General features: G+C 37.1%; 1 protein-coding gene and 1 pseudogene across 1 annotated transcript; both read right to left on the bottom strand.

Moving 5' to 3' along the window:
- Positions 1-960: 960 nt before the first annotated feature.
- Positions 961-3,268, bottom strand: LOC127657671 (leukocyte receptor cluster member 1 homolog; annotated as a pseudogene).
- A 1,015-nt stretch (positions 3,269-4,283) lies between these two features.
- tmc4 (transmembrane channel-like 4) lies at positions 4,284-18,101 on the bottom strand. Its single transcript, XM_052147239.1, has 16 exons — positions 17,598-18,101; positions 16,841-17,015; positions 13,796-13,944; positions 13,420-13,584; positions 12,556-12,641; positions 12,111-12,256; positions 11,861-12,008; positions 11,457-11,615; positions 10,732-10,886; positions 10,270-10,393; positions 8,757-8,854; positions 8,446-8,629; positions 8,027-8,157; positions 7,685-7,840; positions 7,291-7,369; positions 4,284-4,896 (listed from the first exon to the last, which is right to left on the bottom strand). Exons 1-16 carry the CDS (start codon positions 17,638-17,640, stop codon positions 4,714-4,716), a joined length of 2,181 nt encoding a protein of 726 aa, XP_052003199.1. The 5' UTR covers positions 17,641-18,101; the 3' UTR covers positions 4,284-4,713.
- Between the last annotated feature and the right edge of the window lie 82 nt (positions 18,102-18,183).

Here is an 18,183-nt window from a genome sequence, read left to right as displayed (position 1 = left end):
TCTCTTCAGAGCTGTGCGCGCCACACGGCGATTTTCGTAGGTAGCCGTTATTCTCCATTGCCTCGGTATCGAATGATTACGCGGTGCCCTTCGGGAACCCGGTGGCCAACAAAAGCGTTTGTTTATGACACCGGAGAGCTGTTGTGCAGCATCATCGCCCCCCTTGTCGTTGTCTGTGGTATCATTGCATTAGAATCCCTCTTAATCGGACTACCTCCACGGTGCTGTGATATGATACATTTGGGATGACAGGTGCACAGACCATGGTATTGAAATACTATAGCCTTGAAGTTAATTAAATGCAAACCTCTGGCAGTGTCTGTTGGAAAGGGCCAAATATTTTCACCAGAGCGACAACATGTCTCTAAAAATCAATTAAAGCTTATTTAATATTTTTATCCTCCTAGCTATGCATTTCTGTCCTTTTTTGTTTCTTTGTGTCTCCAATAACTTAACATCAGCTGAGAAAGGAAATCATGGTGCTTATGGACCAATGAAATTCAATACATCATTACATCCTTTTAAAATTGTAAAGCACACATAATTGAAACAACATGATTTGAGTATGTATTTCTGATATTCACTGACAAAGTATTCACACATGAACATCATATTTTATGGACAGCAATGGGTTCTTAGTCTCATACATTGGCTTGTCTTTGTTTTAAATGCTGATGCTACAGAATTTTACATGAAAACTGTTCTGATGCAGCATCTGGGTTGACATCAATCCAGATCCTACAAATCAAACGATTATGTCTAAATTGCTGCTGTTAGCACAAGCACAGGCTGTTTTCCTATTTGTCGTTTTTTTTTACCAAGCCATGTGATGCCAACAAATGCATTGTAGAGGCCAGATTGATGGATTTAAGCAATGATCTGTAATTTTAAATGCTCTTCAAACGTGGCTAATTTCTTGTCCAATCACATAACAGGGTCTTGTTTCTGCAAATTCAAGACTTAATGAATCAATGCTTTTGTAAGCTGATAAAAGCCATACTGATCCCTGTCTCTCCTTTATCTTTTCCATGCCAATTCAGGAAAGTAGGCACTGTTGTAATGTCTATCTCTATCACCCATCTCTCGTTCTTGTTCTATGCCGCCGCCAACACTTCTATGTTCCAGTCAAGCTTGTGTCTTTTCCTCTCCACTGCTTCTCTCTGCAGCCGTTCGGCCCGTAACTTCTCAATGGAGCTGTCATGAGAGCTGTCAGGGTGAAAAGGTAGACAAAAGGACTCGACAATATTTCAAAATTGCAGCAGGCAGCTGCTCATACATATGTGGACTTGTTTGCAGGGAAACAACAGATCACTGAGTATAATGACATGAGAAGTATCAAGTATGGTTGAATGGTAATATAAAGAAACAGAGATCCAAAAATTATTTAGAACCTATCTCCTCTGCTCTTTTCTCCAATGTCTTTCTTCTCCTTCTTCTTATGCTTTTTCTCCTTCCTGTCCTTCACCGCCAGTGCTTTCTTCATATCTTTCAGAGGATCCAAACTATATTTCAGCTTCCAGTCTTTCTTTTCTCTCTCCTCTTACATATGATTTTTGGCCCGTTTTTGCCCTTTTCTTTTTTCTCTCTCTTCCCTTGTCTCTTCTCGTTCTCTGTCTTGTCGGTCTTTCAGGTTCTAGAGAGTAGCATCTGTGCCAGGAGCGGGGTTTACAGACACTAAAACACCAATTGCACGCTCCTGTTTCTCCATGAACAGAAAGCAAAGATGAATTAATTTTTTTAAATGTGTGAAAAAAATTTAACTGAGCATGTGATGATGCCACCATCACAGTATGGAAGCATATTGCCCAATGTGTTACCAATGCCAGCTCAATGATGCAAAACTGGTTATAGTCAGTACACCTTGATGCGCACTAACTGCCTCAGAGACTTAAAGGAATAGTTCACCTAAGAATGAAAATTCTCTCATCATATACTCACCCTTATGCCATCCGAGATGTGAATGACTTTCTTTATTCTGCAGAACACAAAGATTTTTAGAAGAATATCTCAGCTCTGTAGGTCCATACAATGCAAGTAAATGTGACCAACACTTTGAAACTCCAAAGGCAGCATAAAAGTAATCCATAAGACTCCAGTGGTTTAATCCATGTCTTCTGAAGTGGGTGAGAACAGACCAAAATGTGGCCAAAACTCAATTTTCACTATAAATCTTGACATCATCAGTCTCCTTGGCGATCAAGATTTCAAGCTCGATCACTGTCTAGTGCTCTGCGCATGCATCAAGCACTAGGAAGTTTAATCAAGCTTGAAATTATGATCATGTGTAGAGACCAATAGCAAAATGTATAGTGAAAAAAGGAGTTATATTTGGTCTGTTCTCACCTAAAACAAATTGGATCACTTCAGAAGACATGAATTCAATCACTGGAGTTTTTTGGATTACTTTAATGCTCTTTATATGTGCTTTATGGAGTTTTAAAGTTTTGGTCACCATTCACTTGCATTGTATGGACCTACAGAGTGGAGATGTTCTTCTTAAAATCTTTGAGTTCTGCAGAAGAAGAAAAGTCAAACACATCTGTGATGGTGTGAGGGTGAGAAAATTATGAGAGAATTTTCATTTTTGGGTGAACTATACCTTTAATTAAGCATTTGAAAACTTTAGGTAAAGATGTGTTTAGTCTGCATCACAAATTCTCTTCTTCTCTTTTATGTATTCAGCATTTCTTTTCAGCAGAGTCTTCTAAAGGAAAAATATTTAGGTGTTCTATCTCTCTAATTGCTCGGCTTGTCTCTGCTGTCTGTTGGAGGGCAGCTTGAGCCTTGTTTCTCAAATACTCTGTTCAAGCCTGAAGGATTACAAGACAGATGGACAGATCAGAAACAAATATTCAGCTCCAAATTAGACAAGATGTATATGCAAACTGTTTTTCACACAAACACCATTAAAGCATCCAATATTATGATAAATGCAATATAAGAGGTGTTTCATTTATATAAAGTGCGCCTTTTAGTAAAAAAATAATAATTAAACTAAAATACTACAAAAGGTAACTTTAACTAAAGATAACTATGGCCAGAAAATATATCATGAATGGGGTCTCTAAGTACAGAAGAGACTGTGAATGCAATAATTTAACCTAGAAAAAGCGGAGGGATTCTGGGTTGCTACGGTTACCACAAGGTCGTCGCGTTCAAATCGCCGTTGAATCTCGCGTTCTTCTGCTGCACGAGCCTCGTCGCTGCGCACATGCGCAATGTTGTCCTTATTGCGCACATGCCATTTCTTCTGGGGTCAAATGTTCATTATATGAGATAGTTGAGACAGCAGTTGAACAGATAAATAATTCACGACGCGTAGCAACTTTGTTAAAGCACATAAAATGTCTAACAAATGGGGCAACAGACAACTTTATAGTTCAAAACAAATGGTCTCGTCTGGTTTACCTCACACCCTGAACCACGCAACGGAAATCAATCTACTCACCGTATATGAGTCATGCATATTCAGTAAGACATATTGTAACACGGCAATGCTAAACGAAATTGAACGTTATTTACAAACGAAACTAATTTGTAGAAAGAGGGCTTTGTAAAAAACGGAAGTATATTGGCGTAACGTCAAGTACGTCACACGTATAATATTTGCGCCAGTTCACTAAAATACCACACGAGGGCGTACCTAAAACATCTGTTTAGCTAATGCCTTGTATGTGTGAAGCTAATCAGTTATTCTTAAGCGAAAATTGTAGTCTCAGGCCTGTAGATCACAGCGTGTGTGTGTATATATATATATATATATAGCTATATTTTCAATAAGATACAATGGGGTCCAAAAGTCTTAGAAAACATTGACAATCTGGTATTATTTCATGTAACCCAGGCAGTTTTATGATAAAAAAAAAAAAAAAAAGTAACACAATAAAGAAACATCTACAATTTCGGTCAAAAATCTAGGTCTCTAAATCTTTGACACTGACCATGTTAAACTGTTAAATGCAACGTTTTCAAATGATGCTGAAATGGCATGGATAATCTGGTTTTGCACAATATTGTGGAATCCATGCCAGCTACAATATGCTCGCTGTCATTAAAATTATACAAGTAATACAATTATTTGTTAACTTCTCTCCCATGTTTTTATGCTACTAATGTAATTAAACGTGTATTACACCATGAAAGAATGCAAAATAGACTATTGGTCTCAGACTTCATATTCGTGTCCAGTTAAATATTTTCAAGGTTTGACAAAGACTAAAAGAACGGAATGCTCTCCCAACAGACTGCAGCAGAATAATGCAAGGGAAATAAATTACAACACCTTCATGATTTATTTTTTCACCACCGTTTGGACACCACTATTTCCACAATAAATTATATTGCAGTAAAATCAGTATACATAATACACTAAATAATACACTAAATAATGCATCACGCAGTTTTGACTGGTACATGAGATGTCTAAATACTTGAAATAGCTCCACCAAAAAAGCAATAAAAAAGTTTAGTGTTTATTAGTGTATTAATGGATCAATATAAACTATATATTTGGTAGTAGTCCTGTCAGATAATGGAAAAAGTTCACTCTGGGAAAACAAAATATATATATTAGAATTGTAAATATAAAGAATAAGGAGACTGTAATACTCATTCAAAATCTGCTTACAGAAATATTAGATAATTTAATACAGCCCCTTCCTTTTATTGCACTATAGTCCATAATAGCTGTATGCTGAACTGTAAGTGAAAGTCTTAATATGGCCTTGGGTCTACATCTGGGTCAAATGCATAATTATTATGTCCATTCCACTGCAGTTCTCTCTTGCTGTAGGGCTCTGTCTCTCTCTGGGGCTGCTGCAGTTCACTTTGTTCTTTCTGCTTTGTGGCATTCAGCTCCTCAATTTGTCTGACCAGGAACTGCTTGTCACGCTGTTCCTGTTACACCCAGATAAGTACAAGTGAGAGAGCAAGGATTAATAATGTTCCAGTCAGGGGTTAATTTGAAAACAAGAATGTCTTGGAGTGTGGTTGCAAGTGATTTCAATTGTGGTTTGACGCCACTGATTGTTAATATTATTTTTTTCCTTCACTCACAATATGATTATATAATATTCAGACCTCTAATACACATTAATGTGTAGGCTAAATATGAATATTATATATATACATTTTAAATTTTATATAAAATATTTTACTTTATACAAGGAGTTTATTGCAAGTAACAGGTTAGTAAATTATGTTATAATACAGCCGTGACCAAAAGTATTGGCACTGACATAAATTTTGTGCTTTTCTGCTTCAGTTGTTGTGGTGTTGATTCACATTGTTTCTTGATTATTGCGCAGAGAGATCAGATGCATTTTAAATAATTGCAAAAAGCTTAATTGGCCAAAATGAACTATCACAAAAAAACATTTCACAGTTTTTTGGCCCTGGCACAAAATGACCAGCTAACATTATTTCACCAATCATATCAGCAGCACCTGGGAAAGTGTGAATGAGTACTAGTCAGGTGAAATCACGCTATCATCCTGATTGGATTATAAGAGCAGACTGATTGCTATAAAATGAGGGAAGAAGTGTTTCTGATCATTGTGTTCTTGTTAGCAATGGTTACCTCTAAAGAAAGACGTGCAGCCATTATCGCTTTGCATCAAAATGGTCTCAAATGCAAGGAAATTGCTGCAAAGAATATTGCACCTGAAAGAACAATTTACCGGATCATCAAGAACTTCAAGGAGAAGTTCAACTGCAGTGAAGAAGGCTTCAGGACGTCCCAGAGTATCCAGCAAGCGCCAGGACCATCTCCTCCTGAGGAGTCCGCTACGGAAACGTGTCACCACCAGTGCATAGCTTGCTCAATATTGGCAGCAGGTTGGTGTGATTGCATCTGCATGCATAGTGAGGCGAAAACTTTAGGACAATGGCCTGGTGTCAAGAAGGGCAGCAAAGAAGCCACTTCTCTCCAAGAAAAACATCAAGGACAGACTGAAATTCTGCAGGAAGTACAAGGATTGTACAGCAGAGACTGGTGTAAAGATATTTTCTTTGATGATGCCCCCTTCCGACTGTTTGGGACATCTGGAAAATCGATAGTCCGGAGAAGAAAAGGTGAATGCTAACATGAGTCCTGTGTTGTGCCAACAGTGAAGTATCCTGAGACCATCCATGTGTGGGGTTTCTTTTCATCCAAGGGAGTGGGCTCTCTCACAATTCTGCCCAAAAACATTGCCATGAATAAAGAACGTTATCAAAACGTCCTGCAAGAGCAACTTCTCCCAACGATCAAGGAGCAATTTGGTGATTATCCGTGCATTTTCCAGAATGATGGAGCACCATGTCACAAGGCAAGAGTGATAATGAAGTGGCTTGAATCATTACATTGAAATTTTGGATCCGTGGCCAGGCAACTCCCCGGATCTTAATCCCATAGAGAACCTGTGGTCAATCCTCAATAGGTGAGTGGGCAAATAGAAGCCCACAAATTGTGATCAACTCCGAGGCAAGAATGGATCGCCATCAGTCAGGATTTGGTCCAGAATCTGATATTCAGCATGCCAGAGTGAATTGCAGAGGTTATGAAGAACAAGGGTCAACAATGCAAATATTTACTTTATGCGCATGTTGAATGTTTTTGCCAATAAAAGCCTTTAAAACTTATGAAACGCTTATCATTGTTTTCCAGTATACCATAGAAACATGTGAAAAAATAATCTACAAATACTGAAGCAGCAAACTTTGCAAAAAACTAAATTTATGTCACTGCCAATACTTTTGACCATGGCTGTACATGTGACATTATTTAATTAGGCATGCATATTCTAATCTGTGGATTAATGTTTGAGGCTCAATACAAGTTAAGCTCAATCAACAGCATTTGTTGCATAATATTGATCACCACAAAAAAAAAAAAACGGCTACAGTAGGGCACTTACAGTGAAAGCAAATTGGGTCAGTCCATAAATGATAAAAATACACAAAGTTTCAAAAGTACATACATGGGATTTACATTTTGTTATTTTAATATGATTTTAGAGAAAATGACTTCCTAACATTATTTGTGTAGTCCAATACTGGGACTACAGGGTTCCGTTGTCATGACAACAAATTTGCTATATCGAGTATAACTTTTTATGGTTTTATTACACTAAAATATGTCAATTTTTGTAATTGACTGGCCCCTTTCACTCCAATTGTAAGTGTATTTATTTTTATTTTTTTAAAGGAGAGACCAATTAAATGTTTTTTTTTTTTGTGGAAATCAATATTATGCCATGCTGAGCTTAATTTGTATTGAACCTGGAACATTCCCAATAACCATGCACTTACCAGTTTACATTGAGATTTCAGCAGTGTGACACTCTTCCCATGGACCGATGTTAAAGCGCCCATATAGCACAGGAGAACACTGTATGTTAAGCAGCAAATAAATGTAAAATCAGTCCTAATTCTGCATCATATAATACTTGAAGAGATCTGGATGTCCAAAAAACCTCCCCACTAATTTTTTCACTTCATACATTTTCAGCAACAATTTTCCCATAATGTAAGCATTGTCTTTCATAATATTAATACATTCATAATATTAATACAAACCCTAAAGTTTCACAAAAACATTACAGTCATAGTAGTATTGGAATGGTCAGCAGTCAGCTTGAATGCATATCGAGTAATACTATGAGGAATCCTGAACATCACTCTCAAAGCTGTTATGCACACTGACCAGGAGAAGATGAAGAGTGGTATAGAGAATCTCTGGGAGCCGATGTAGAAAAGGAATTGTGTACTGGTGCTATTTAACTTTTCAACAGCCTCTGGTACAACCTTCCACATTGTAGGAAAAAAGCGGAAAGGCCCGCAGCCGTAAGAAGGATGGATCCTGTCAAAAACAGACAGAAGTCAAGAGATCATCATTCCTAAAATGTCTGGCATATGCATAGTTACACATGAACTTGTGTCTCTGTCAACGTGTTATAATATGGATAAGACACTGAAAAACCAATTGCTTGGATTTGGTGTGCATGTTTTAGCCTATAATGGAGTTCACGGAGAGAATATTTCTCACTTTGCCACACTGTAAATGAGAACCACGCTGGCCAACATCCATCCAATGAGCAAAACTAAGAGGAAGAAGAAATTGGAGCTGGTGGATCGAAAGGTTCTCAGAGCCGGTCGACAGTTCTGGAACAGAGTTATCTGATACAAGCAAACATGGACAAATGGAAGAAAAATTAGCTGGTCATCTACAGACATTTAATCTTAAATAAAAAATAAAAAAACAGAAAACAAACATCAAGGCTTGGCAAGAGAAAAATAAAGGATGGTTGAAAATCTTAAGACAAAGGATGGGATAAGTAAAAAAGAGGAATGACCATGAAGATACATTTAAGAGAAAGCTGGGCATATGCAAGGAGAATGAAAGAGGCAAAAATACAGGTTTTACAGAGGGATAGAGCTCATAGATAGGGACAGAGCTCAACACACCTTTTTGCAGTAAAAAAACAGGATAAATTTGATGGTGTTGATGAGAGGTAGCAATGGACAGAAAAGAGCCCCAGTCCAAACCACTGTTTGACTATAAACTAGAGCAAGAACATTTGGGGGAACCAGAAACTCTTGCCGTCCTACCCACTGCACCAGTTTACATGAGCAGTAATCCACCACAATCCTGAAGTTGGGAGAATATAAAAAAAAGAGGACCAGGATTCAGTCACTGTACATTCAGGTAGTGTACATTTACAATCTAGATATATATGACACAATACACAATAAGATTGAACAAAAACAAGATAGACCTGCGTGGGAATTCTACCAGGATCAGTGTGGTGATGGTTATCAAGAAGTCAAAAAGAGTCAGTTTATACATTTCCTGGCCAACTCGTGTCTCCCAACACTATGTGTGTGTGTGAAACAAAGATGTAATGAAAGTGTAAAACAGAAAGAAGCAACATTAATTTTGAGACTAGTTGTGCATGAGAGGTATACACTGTACATCATAATGTGAAAATACAAACAATAGCAGTTGTTTTTATAGTCCATGCAAAAGTTCATTTGATTGTGCTACATTTGCATTTATTCATTTAGGAGACATCATAAGCAAATTATCATATAAGCTAGAAATTTATCGAGTAAGCTAGAAAAGTAAAGACAATATTTAAAAAATGTATTGGTAAAACTTTACAAGAAGGTTTCATTTGTTAATATTAGTTAATTCATTAGGAATCATAAACCAACAATGAACAACATATTTTTACAGCATTTATTAATCTTTGTTAAAGGGATAGTTCACCCAAAAATTTAAATTCTGTCATCATTTACTCACCCTCCTGGCATCCCAAATGGTTATGACTTTCTTTCTTCTGCAGAACACAAATTAAGATTTTTAGAAGAATATCTCAGCTCTGTAGGTACTCACAATGCAAGACTTCACAAAATTTCGATCCATATGACTCCAGTGGTTAAATCCATGTGTTCAGACCCAATATTATAAGTATGGGTGAGAGACAGATCAATATTTAAGTAATTTGTTTAAGAAATTCTCCTCTCTGCCCAGTTGGGGGTGATATGCATTAAGACAGAATCACCAAAAACAGAAGAAGATGTGAAGTGGACATTTTCTAAGCAGGGAGGAAAATTTATAGTAAAAAGAAAATGACTTAAATATTGATTTGTTTCTCACCCACACCAATCATATCACTTCAGAAGACATTGATTTAATCACTGGAGTCATCTGGAGTACTTTTATGTTGCCCTTTTGTGGACTTTGAAGCTTCAACATTTTGGCACACATTCACTTGCATTGTATTACAGTGCACTACAGAGCTGAGATATTCTTCTAAAAATCTCCATTTGAATGCAGCAGATGAAAGAAAGTCATAAACATCTAGGATGGCATAAGGGTGAGTAAATGATGAGAGAAGTTTCATTTTTGGGCGAACTATCCCTTAAGTGTTAGTTAATTAAAATACAATTGTTCATTGTTAGTTCATGTTATTATTATTGCATTAACTAATGTTAACTAATACAACTTTTGATTTTAAAAATGTATTGGTATATTTTCAAATTAACATTAACTAAGATTAATAAATGCTATAAATAATATTGTTATCAAATGTTAACTAACAACATATAGGAAGTAATATTTATAATCATTAAAAAGTGTTATTAGAAGGGTTTTTTTATCTTGAAGGTTGTGATGTTCTCAGCAGATCAGACAGGTATGGGAAGCCCATTTCACCACAGAGAGTGAGTGGAGAGAGCGTGCTCTGAGTAAGTGTAAATGTGAATGGTTTTGAATGAGTTGTTTACCTGATATAAAGTGTAATTATAATCGCAGGGCTTACAGTCTTCTGAATTTTCATCTTCACAGATAATCTGCTCCCACAGAGTGTACAGCAGAACACCCAGACTTACCAAACGCAGGAATACTGCTCTGCGATGACAAATAGAGAATGATGGAGAGAAAAAGTTAAATTGTGCAAGCAGAAGAGGAGTCTCCAAAAGAATAATGGACAAAACAATGACAAAAAACAAATCAAAGAGCCATGTGTGAATGTTTAGATAAAATAATTGCGCTTCATTTGAAATGATTCATTTTGAAGCCATTTAATGAGGGTCATAAAGAAACTGCAGGGTAAGAGCTCTCAACAACGTTCACACCAATGCTAAACAACTGATGAACAACAGCAGAACATGTGCTCTTCATCTTTATACTCTGTTCTATTCATCTCTGATATCTTTATTCTGTGTGGATGTGAGTGTTGATCTAACCGCAGCAAGGCCAGAATGACTGTGGTACTGGGAGAATGCTTTTCCAGCAAAGCGATCTTGTCACACAGGAGGGGCACCACAAAATTGCTTGTTGTTATGACAATGGAGGGTAAGTATTGCAACAGCAGCCCCTGAAAGCCTGTTGTTTGCTGGTCCTTAGAAAGAAAGAGAGATTTCAGATGGTTACAAAGCAGGAAAAGGCATAGAAATTCAACTCAGACAAGGATCAATTGGGCCTGGAACTTACAATGCCACAAAGTGTCCATTTTTTTGTAATATGTTTTTGTTCATTACTATTGGTTGATAATTAAAACTATTTTTATACTACAATTAATTGAATAATGATTTGATGGATTATGTCAAAATTCTGACCTTGATTTATTTGTTGGATACAGTTGACCTCTGAGGTGTGACTGGCCAAAATCCCCATATTAAGTTGGGGTGATACATGTGCTAAAACTAGAGACTTTTCATGTTATTTTCTTTTTTATCTTGTTTTTGTTAGATAATTGTTTTGTCTAATTGTTCTCTAATAATAGCCAATAGTTCTCACTACAGAATCAAGGAATTGTATCCTTTAATGCTTTAAAAAAAAAAAAAAAAAAAAGTGTACCCTATTCAATAAAAGTGCCAGTAAGTTTTATGCAAGGCATATTTGGACTTCTATAAATTGTAATTTAGTAGTTTTAGTCACAAATTTTATTTTATTTTTTACATCAACTAACCTGGCTAAACCGGGTTGCCTGAGCAAGGCCATAGAAAGTTCCACCAATGAGTCCTAAAACCACAAGATTAAGGAAAACACGGAGTGCGTAGAGAGAGACTGTTTGACCCAAAGTCAGGGAGGCAGCCTTTTGTTTAAGCCTTTCTTCCTCTAGATCCACCTGTGACAGAGAGAGACACAGATAGAGAGATAAAGAAAAGTCTCTTATCACAATGTGGCACTTGATCAAGAAATATAGGACCAAGCTAATGACAAACATAATCTGGCACTAGTGATTTCCATTTAATGATTTCTATTCCAAAAATATTGTTTAAGTTTTAACCTGTCTATGCAAAGTGTCTTATAAAGGGAAATCTCTAAATGTACTTCATTTCAAACATGAGTCTTTGTTTTCCAGTACAAGACCTGTAACCGGTAACGTAGGTTGTTTTGTTTAAGTTTAGTGGCACGGTCTCCTTGGAGACCATGATCCCATCCTGAAAACACCAGCATACTGTAACCTCCCACTGCGCCTCCACCTGTCGCTACAACAACACGAGCCACGCTCCCCATTCTATTGGCAGAAAAGTCATGTTAATACTTCAGCATTGTCCTTACAGTCGGTGTTCAAATTACAAGTTACAATCATTTACACAACCAAATCCACAAAACTTACCTTACAATCATACAAACAAGGCAGAAGATGAAGTAGAAGGCTGCCGTCAAAAGATAGGCCAGAGGGATGTTGTAAGAGAAGCCATTACTCTCAACCACTGAATTATTATAATAGCCGTAAAACAGATAAGAATACTCCATAAAACCCTGGAGGAAGAGATGAATGTGATCATGATAAAAGTATCCAGAATCAAAAATATCTGACCTCAGATATGACAAACTACTGTACATGAACAGATGATTTTCTATTTTTCTTCTTTACAGAGTGTGTAGGGAGTAAAAATCAACACCGTTTAAGAATAAAGTTCATAATTTTACTAATTCTCTCTTGCTGATGCTGAAAAATGAATTAATGAGTTCATGACCTCAAAACTAGATTATTGTACTTCATTACTGGGAGGATGTCCTGCAAGTTCAATAAATTGAGTGCGGAGTAGTGTCCATACCGTTCCTGAAATAAAGTCCAGAAAGTATGTGTAGAACACAGCCAGGGGATCAGGTTTTGGATCATACTGCAAACATTTATCCACACCTGTTTCAAACAAGAAAGCATGATAAATGGATTTTAAAAAAGATGGAACTCACATACATACATTTAATGCACTTTGTCAGGAAGGAAAGACTCTTTCTATTTCAATGTGAATAATTTAATTAAGTGAGAGGGGAAATCCCTGGCAGTGGTTTTCCAGAATCAAATCACATTCAGAATGTAGGGTAAGTAAAAATATATTTTAAAAAAATATTTTGGGAGCATGTTGAGTGCCGATACACACAACTCCAAAAAACCTGTCATTGCAAACTTCAAGAAATGACTATGCATAAAAATAAAAAAATCTAAACTTATCAGCAGCAAAAAGAAAAGACATTCTATTCTAAACTGTTAAACACTTAAGTGCTGCAGGAAGTCACGGCAACTGTTTCTATGTTTACATTTCTTCAAGGTTTAGTTATTATATTGTTATGATTACCATAACGAACAAACATGATGTTTATAGTATACTGTAGATTTGGAAAGTCTACAATAGAATGGACCTTATTCATTAAACTTGACCTAAACAATATATATATATATATATATATATATATATATATATATATATATATATATATATATATATATATATATATATATATATATATATATTTTACTGCACCAACATATGAAAGACTGGATTTAGAAACAATTTAGACAGAAATTAATTATGTTCATGTTTCATGAATAAGGTCCAATGTGAAGGTAATTGTGCAAAATATGTAGTTAGACAGGTCTTGCTGTTTGGGGTGGTAGTGGTATGTGTGTAACTACTTACCTGTTAAATTGACAGAGAGAGGGATGGTGGAGTTAAAGTTTGTGGAGCGAAACACACTGCTGGGAATGAGGACAAATGCTGCAATCAATAGAAATGACAGGAAGTTGAGAATCACAAGGAATCTCAGGAACAAGAAGTAGGATTGGACTCCTCCACCAAAGTGACCTACATGAAAATTAGTGGAACAAGGAAACAGAGCAAATTAATGCAAATTATGTTCATTTAATTATCCTGAATCTTGTTTTTTCCACCTCCACTAGACATTTATTTAATCTCAGATGACCAGATGATTTCAAATGACCATTCGATCATTTAAATGGTAATGAGAGAAACATTTCTAATTAATAATATCTCTTATTTATCTATTTTTTGTCACCTCCTATCTTTTGGATTCCACTCTTCCACAGAACCAAATAGCTGAGAACTTCTTTGGCAATCTCACAGAATTGTTGAAATGCCTTCAATTGTTTGATGGTCCGAGAGCCCCATCTAGAAACCACTGGAACGCTCATCTTTTGCATCTGCCTGGAAGAGAGACAGGGACAGAAAGACACATTTAAAAAAATTATAATAATATTAATAACATTTCCAAACAAGGAGTGCTGGTGGTAGGACTAATATATATATATAGGTTAAGGTCATGTGTACCACAGGTCTGTTAAATACTTGATTTTGATTGGCTGACAGACATTCTATACATGTATGATCAATACAATAGTTTCTATTATCCGAAATAACTTTTAATATGTGAAATGTTATACGTTTCAATATATTTCGCCCTAATCAGCCTAAGCACCGCTCTACCCCTGCCCCTCTCACAAACTCTCTCGGGAGCAAAGCCAGCGCACCCCCGTGACTCACTGGGAATGTAAACAGTTGTTTAGCAGTGAAAAAGCTGTACAAGAATGGCGATAATTGCTATTGCTGAGACTTAAACTTACACTTTGGCAGTATGAAGCGATGTTATTCCTGACAAGAGCCACTTTAAACACAGGCACTTCCACACACCATCTCTCGGTTTCTCTCTTTTTCTCGCACACACACATGCGTGCACACACACACACACACACAACCTTGGTACGCCACTTCCTCTGTTGCTAGTTCTAAAGTGACGTTTTCGAACTAGCAACGAAGGCTTGAGCTGTATCAAAGTTAGATACACTTGATCAATACAACAGTTTCTATATTATCTGAACTGAAATATCTGTGGGAAACATCCTTGCGCTCCCCTTCCCCTCTCTTAAGCTCTCACACATATGGACACACATACATCATATGCATTACACACACACTTACTCGCAAGCAAAAAAACAGCCATCATGTCAGCACACACGTGTATCTCAGTGGGGATGAAAAAAGTCTATAAGAATGTCATTTTCTGACATTCTCTCTTTCGATCCCTCAAATACAAACTCACACACACATGCACAAACACACTACATTATTACTCCAGTAAGTCCTCGTGTAAAGCAGCGCATGCCTCCATTGCTAGTTCTAACGTGACTTTTCGAATTAGCAACGAAGGCTTGAGCTTTATTAAGGTAAGACGCTGTATCTGTGGTGGAAGAAAGTAGTTCCACTCATAAGAGCGTTTTAGGGATAAAACCAGAAAATGTCTTGAGATAAACCCCTGAACGATGTCTTAAGGTGTGGTCACCATGGTATAAGCAGAATAATTGACTCTGGCTCATTGAATTGTTAAAAAATTATGCACACACGCATATGGAACCGTTATGCTGTCAAGACCTGGAACTACTTCATAGTAGTGATGTCCACTTCATGAACTAATCGTTCTTTTGAACCGGTTCTTTTAAGTTAATGAGCTAGTTCACCAAATCGGACTAAGTCGTTTGAAACAGTTCGTGTCTCAAGTCAACACCGATCAACAAGTTACTCTAGCTTTACCTATCTCTCAGATGTACCTGACACTTCAAATCAACATGAGCCAATAACTGGGAGTAATATGATCCTAGAACTGATATCTGCTTTTGCCAACTCTTCTTTGCAATTAACCACTCCAACTAGTTCAGAAGAAATTGGACTGAACGCACAGGTCGCAACAGTTCTTGAGTCAACAGAACAATGAGTTGCTCATAACTGTGTTCGAGTCAATGGTACATTGAACTAAGGATTGCCTCTTTAGGAGGTGTCCGACATACTGAGAACTGATGAGCTGCTGACATTGAGCATGTGTGTGATTAAGGGGCAAAAATGTATGTTTCAGGTGTATTTTGCTGAAGAGTGTGTAACAAATAAAACATACTGGAAATATGTTTATGACTTGATTATATTGCTGTTTTATAAAAGTCTGAAAATGATCCAGTCTACAGTTCTCGAGTCAACAGTAGGGGTACACTGATCCGAGGACAGCAGCTCTCGCGTCAGCAGTACAGGAGTCGTTTGCAGTAGTTCTCGATTCAACAGTACACTGATCCGAGGACAGCAGCACTCGCTTCAGCAGTACATTGAGTCGATAACAGCAGTTTGTGAGTCACCAGTACACTGAACTGAGAATCGCCTCTTTCGGACATCAATGAGCAGCTGACGAGCATGCGTGAAACGAGGACTTGAATGATGGGGCGAAACGTTTCAGTCGAGAGATGTAGACAAATTTGACTATTGAATATTGTGCATGCAGATTATATCTGAAGGTGATGAGCTTCATTTAGACTAGTTTAATCACTTTTTATGCTTTAAACATGTGTAGAACATCCATGTTTGTATTTCAGTGTCAGTAGCTATTTGGTGCTTTAAGTGCACATTTTTAATGCAGGATGCATTGTAAGATCACTGATGACAATAAACAACATTATTATTATGACTTTTATTATAAATTGTTAAAATCAGCAATATGCCCTTACATATGGCTTTATTGAATGTGTTTGTGCGTGTATTCTACGACGTCGGCGTATTAGCGGAATATAGTGACGTCGTTAAGTGATGACGTAAATGAACAGGTGAATCGTTTTTTTTATCCGGTTAATTTAAACGAACCTTCAGAAATAACCGGTTCGCGGAAAAGAATCGGATTTCCCGTCATTACTTCATAGCTGTGCGTTTATGTAAGGAATATTTTATAACGGACCGTTGAATTGTTGAATAATGCACACCCGATGTAACGGTCACTCCACCGCTCGTCGTGACCGCAATGCCACCTCAGGTGTGCATTATTTATTTAATTTTTTTTATATATTTCAATGGTCCGTCGTCAGTTATTCCTTACTTAAAGATCAAAAAGCTGTACTTATCGAACACTTATGTTCCTGTAGCTAGACTGGTATAAGTAACAGCATGGTTATGGTTTCGATTCCCAGGCAACATAGGGCCTATCGATGACCACTAAAAAAATTTAGTCAAAAAATTGCCAACCTTGTTACATTGACACGTATACCATACATTGAAAATACATTGGAATTTGTACCATACTGCTCTCTTAAGACCCAAGCGCAGTGGCAGCCCGCGAAGGTTCTGAGGCTCATCAGAGTTTCCAGCATCCTCAGGCGTGGAGCCCCAATCAAACTGGACCGCACTGGTGTCTTGGGCTGGAACCAAACGTGACCTTAGTGACGCCTGAGAAACAGCAGGACTAGGGTAGTCTGTTGGTGTTCAGAGAGACCAAATGTATTTCAAGCCGATCCCTAACCAGGGACATCTACAATTTGATGATCACATATCAACAAAACATCAGAGCCTTGTTAATCAACATTATCATGCGTTTTTGGCTGGGAATGTTGAACTTGAAAAAATTCTCTCAACAGCAATAATATAGCAAATGTTTTTTATTTTTTATTTTATTTATAAGGCTACAGTACATACAAATGACCGTATATATGTCAAAGCAGTATATAAGTCAAAACTTAAACTGTACTGAGAGATGATACAGTGAAATACTGTGTTGAAAACAGGGATTGAGAACAAAATGGAGCAGCTTCTGTCCATTAGTTCAGAAAATACCCCATGCACTACATTTCTATACATGACCCATATATCCCTGTCAGTTGTCGTTATAAAACACCATAGACTTCACACATATTCCCAGCACAGTCTCCATAGGTGAAACTAATCTATAGATCTTAACTGAATAACCTGTTTATCTATCTGCATTACAACTGATGACAAACACAGCCCCCCATCCTTATACATGGTATATTAGCTCCCAATTACATTCTGTCTCTTACCTGGAGCTGGATGGACTTGATTGTGGAATTCTCTCAGCTCCATCAGAAGTCAGGTACTTTCAACATAGATTCCACATAGAAAACGAGACAAATAACACGATCCAAAAGCTACAGAATTCAGCAGAACATGCAAATTTCCATTCACAGAGAACAGTACAGGTGCGTCAGTGTCATCCCGGAATCTCTGCCATATGGACTTTGAATCTTAGGGGAAAATACTTTGGAAACACTTCCTTGTACTTTTAACCAGTTGAACACCACCTTTACACAATAGGCTTCTACTTACTGTTTAATCCTAAAAGACAAAGAGATCTTATTACCAAACGTGCAGGACAAATCACTCTTCAAATAGAAAATTTCTAAAGCATTAGTCCCCTCTTTTGAACTCATAACAACAACTTAATTGGTTGTAAATGTTTGTAATATTAACTGCTCAAAGTAAAAGTTTTAAATCGGTTGACAAATAAGAGTGTGAAAGTGTCTCAAAGATTGTCTTGCATGTTATGAACTTTGGCCATTGTAGTTTCCGTCTGTGTTATAGTAGCTGTTAAAAGAGTTGTCATGGAGGCAGTGGGGGATGGGGGGC

This window comes from Xyrauchen texanus, chromosome 17, assembly GCF_025860055.1.
Source record: "Xyrauchen texanus isolate HMW12.3.18 chromosome 17, RBS_HiC_50CHRs, whole genome shotgun sequence".
Classification (NCBI taxonomy): domain Eukaryota; kingdom Metazoa; phylum Chordata; class Actinopteri; order Cypriniformes; family Catostomidae; genus Xyrauchen; species Xyrauchen texanus.
Note: the sequence above shows the minus strand (reverse complement) of the source record. Positions and strands in the feature narration are given on the sequence as shown.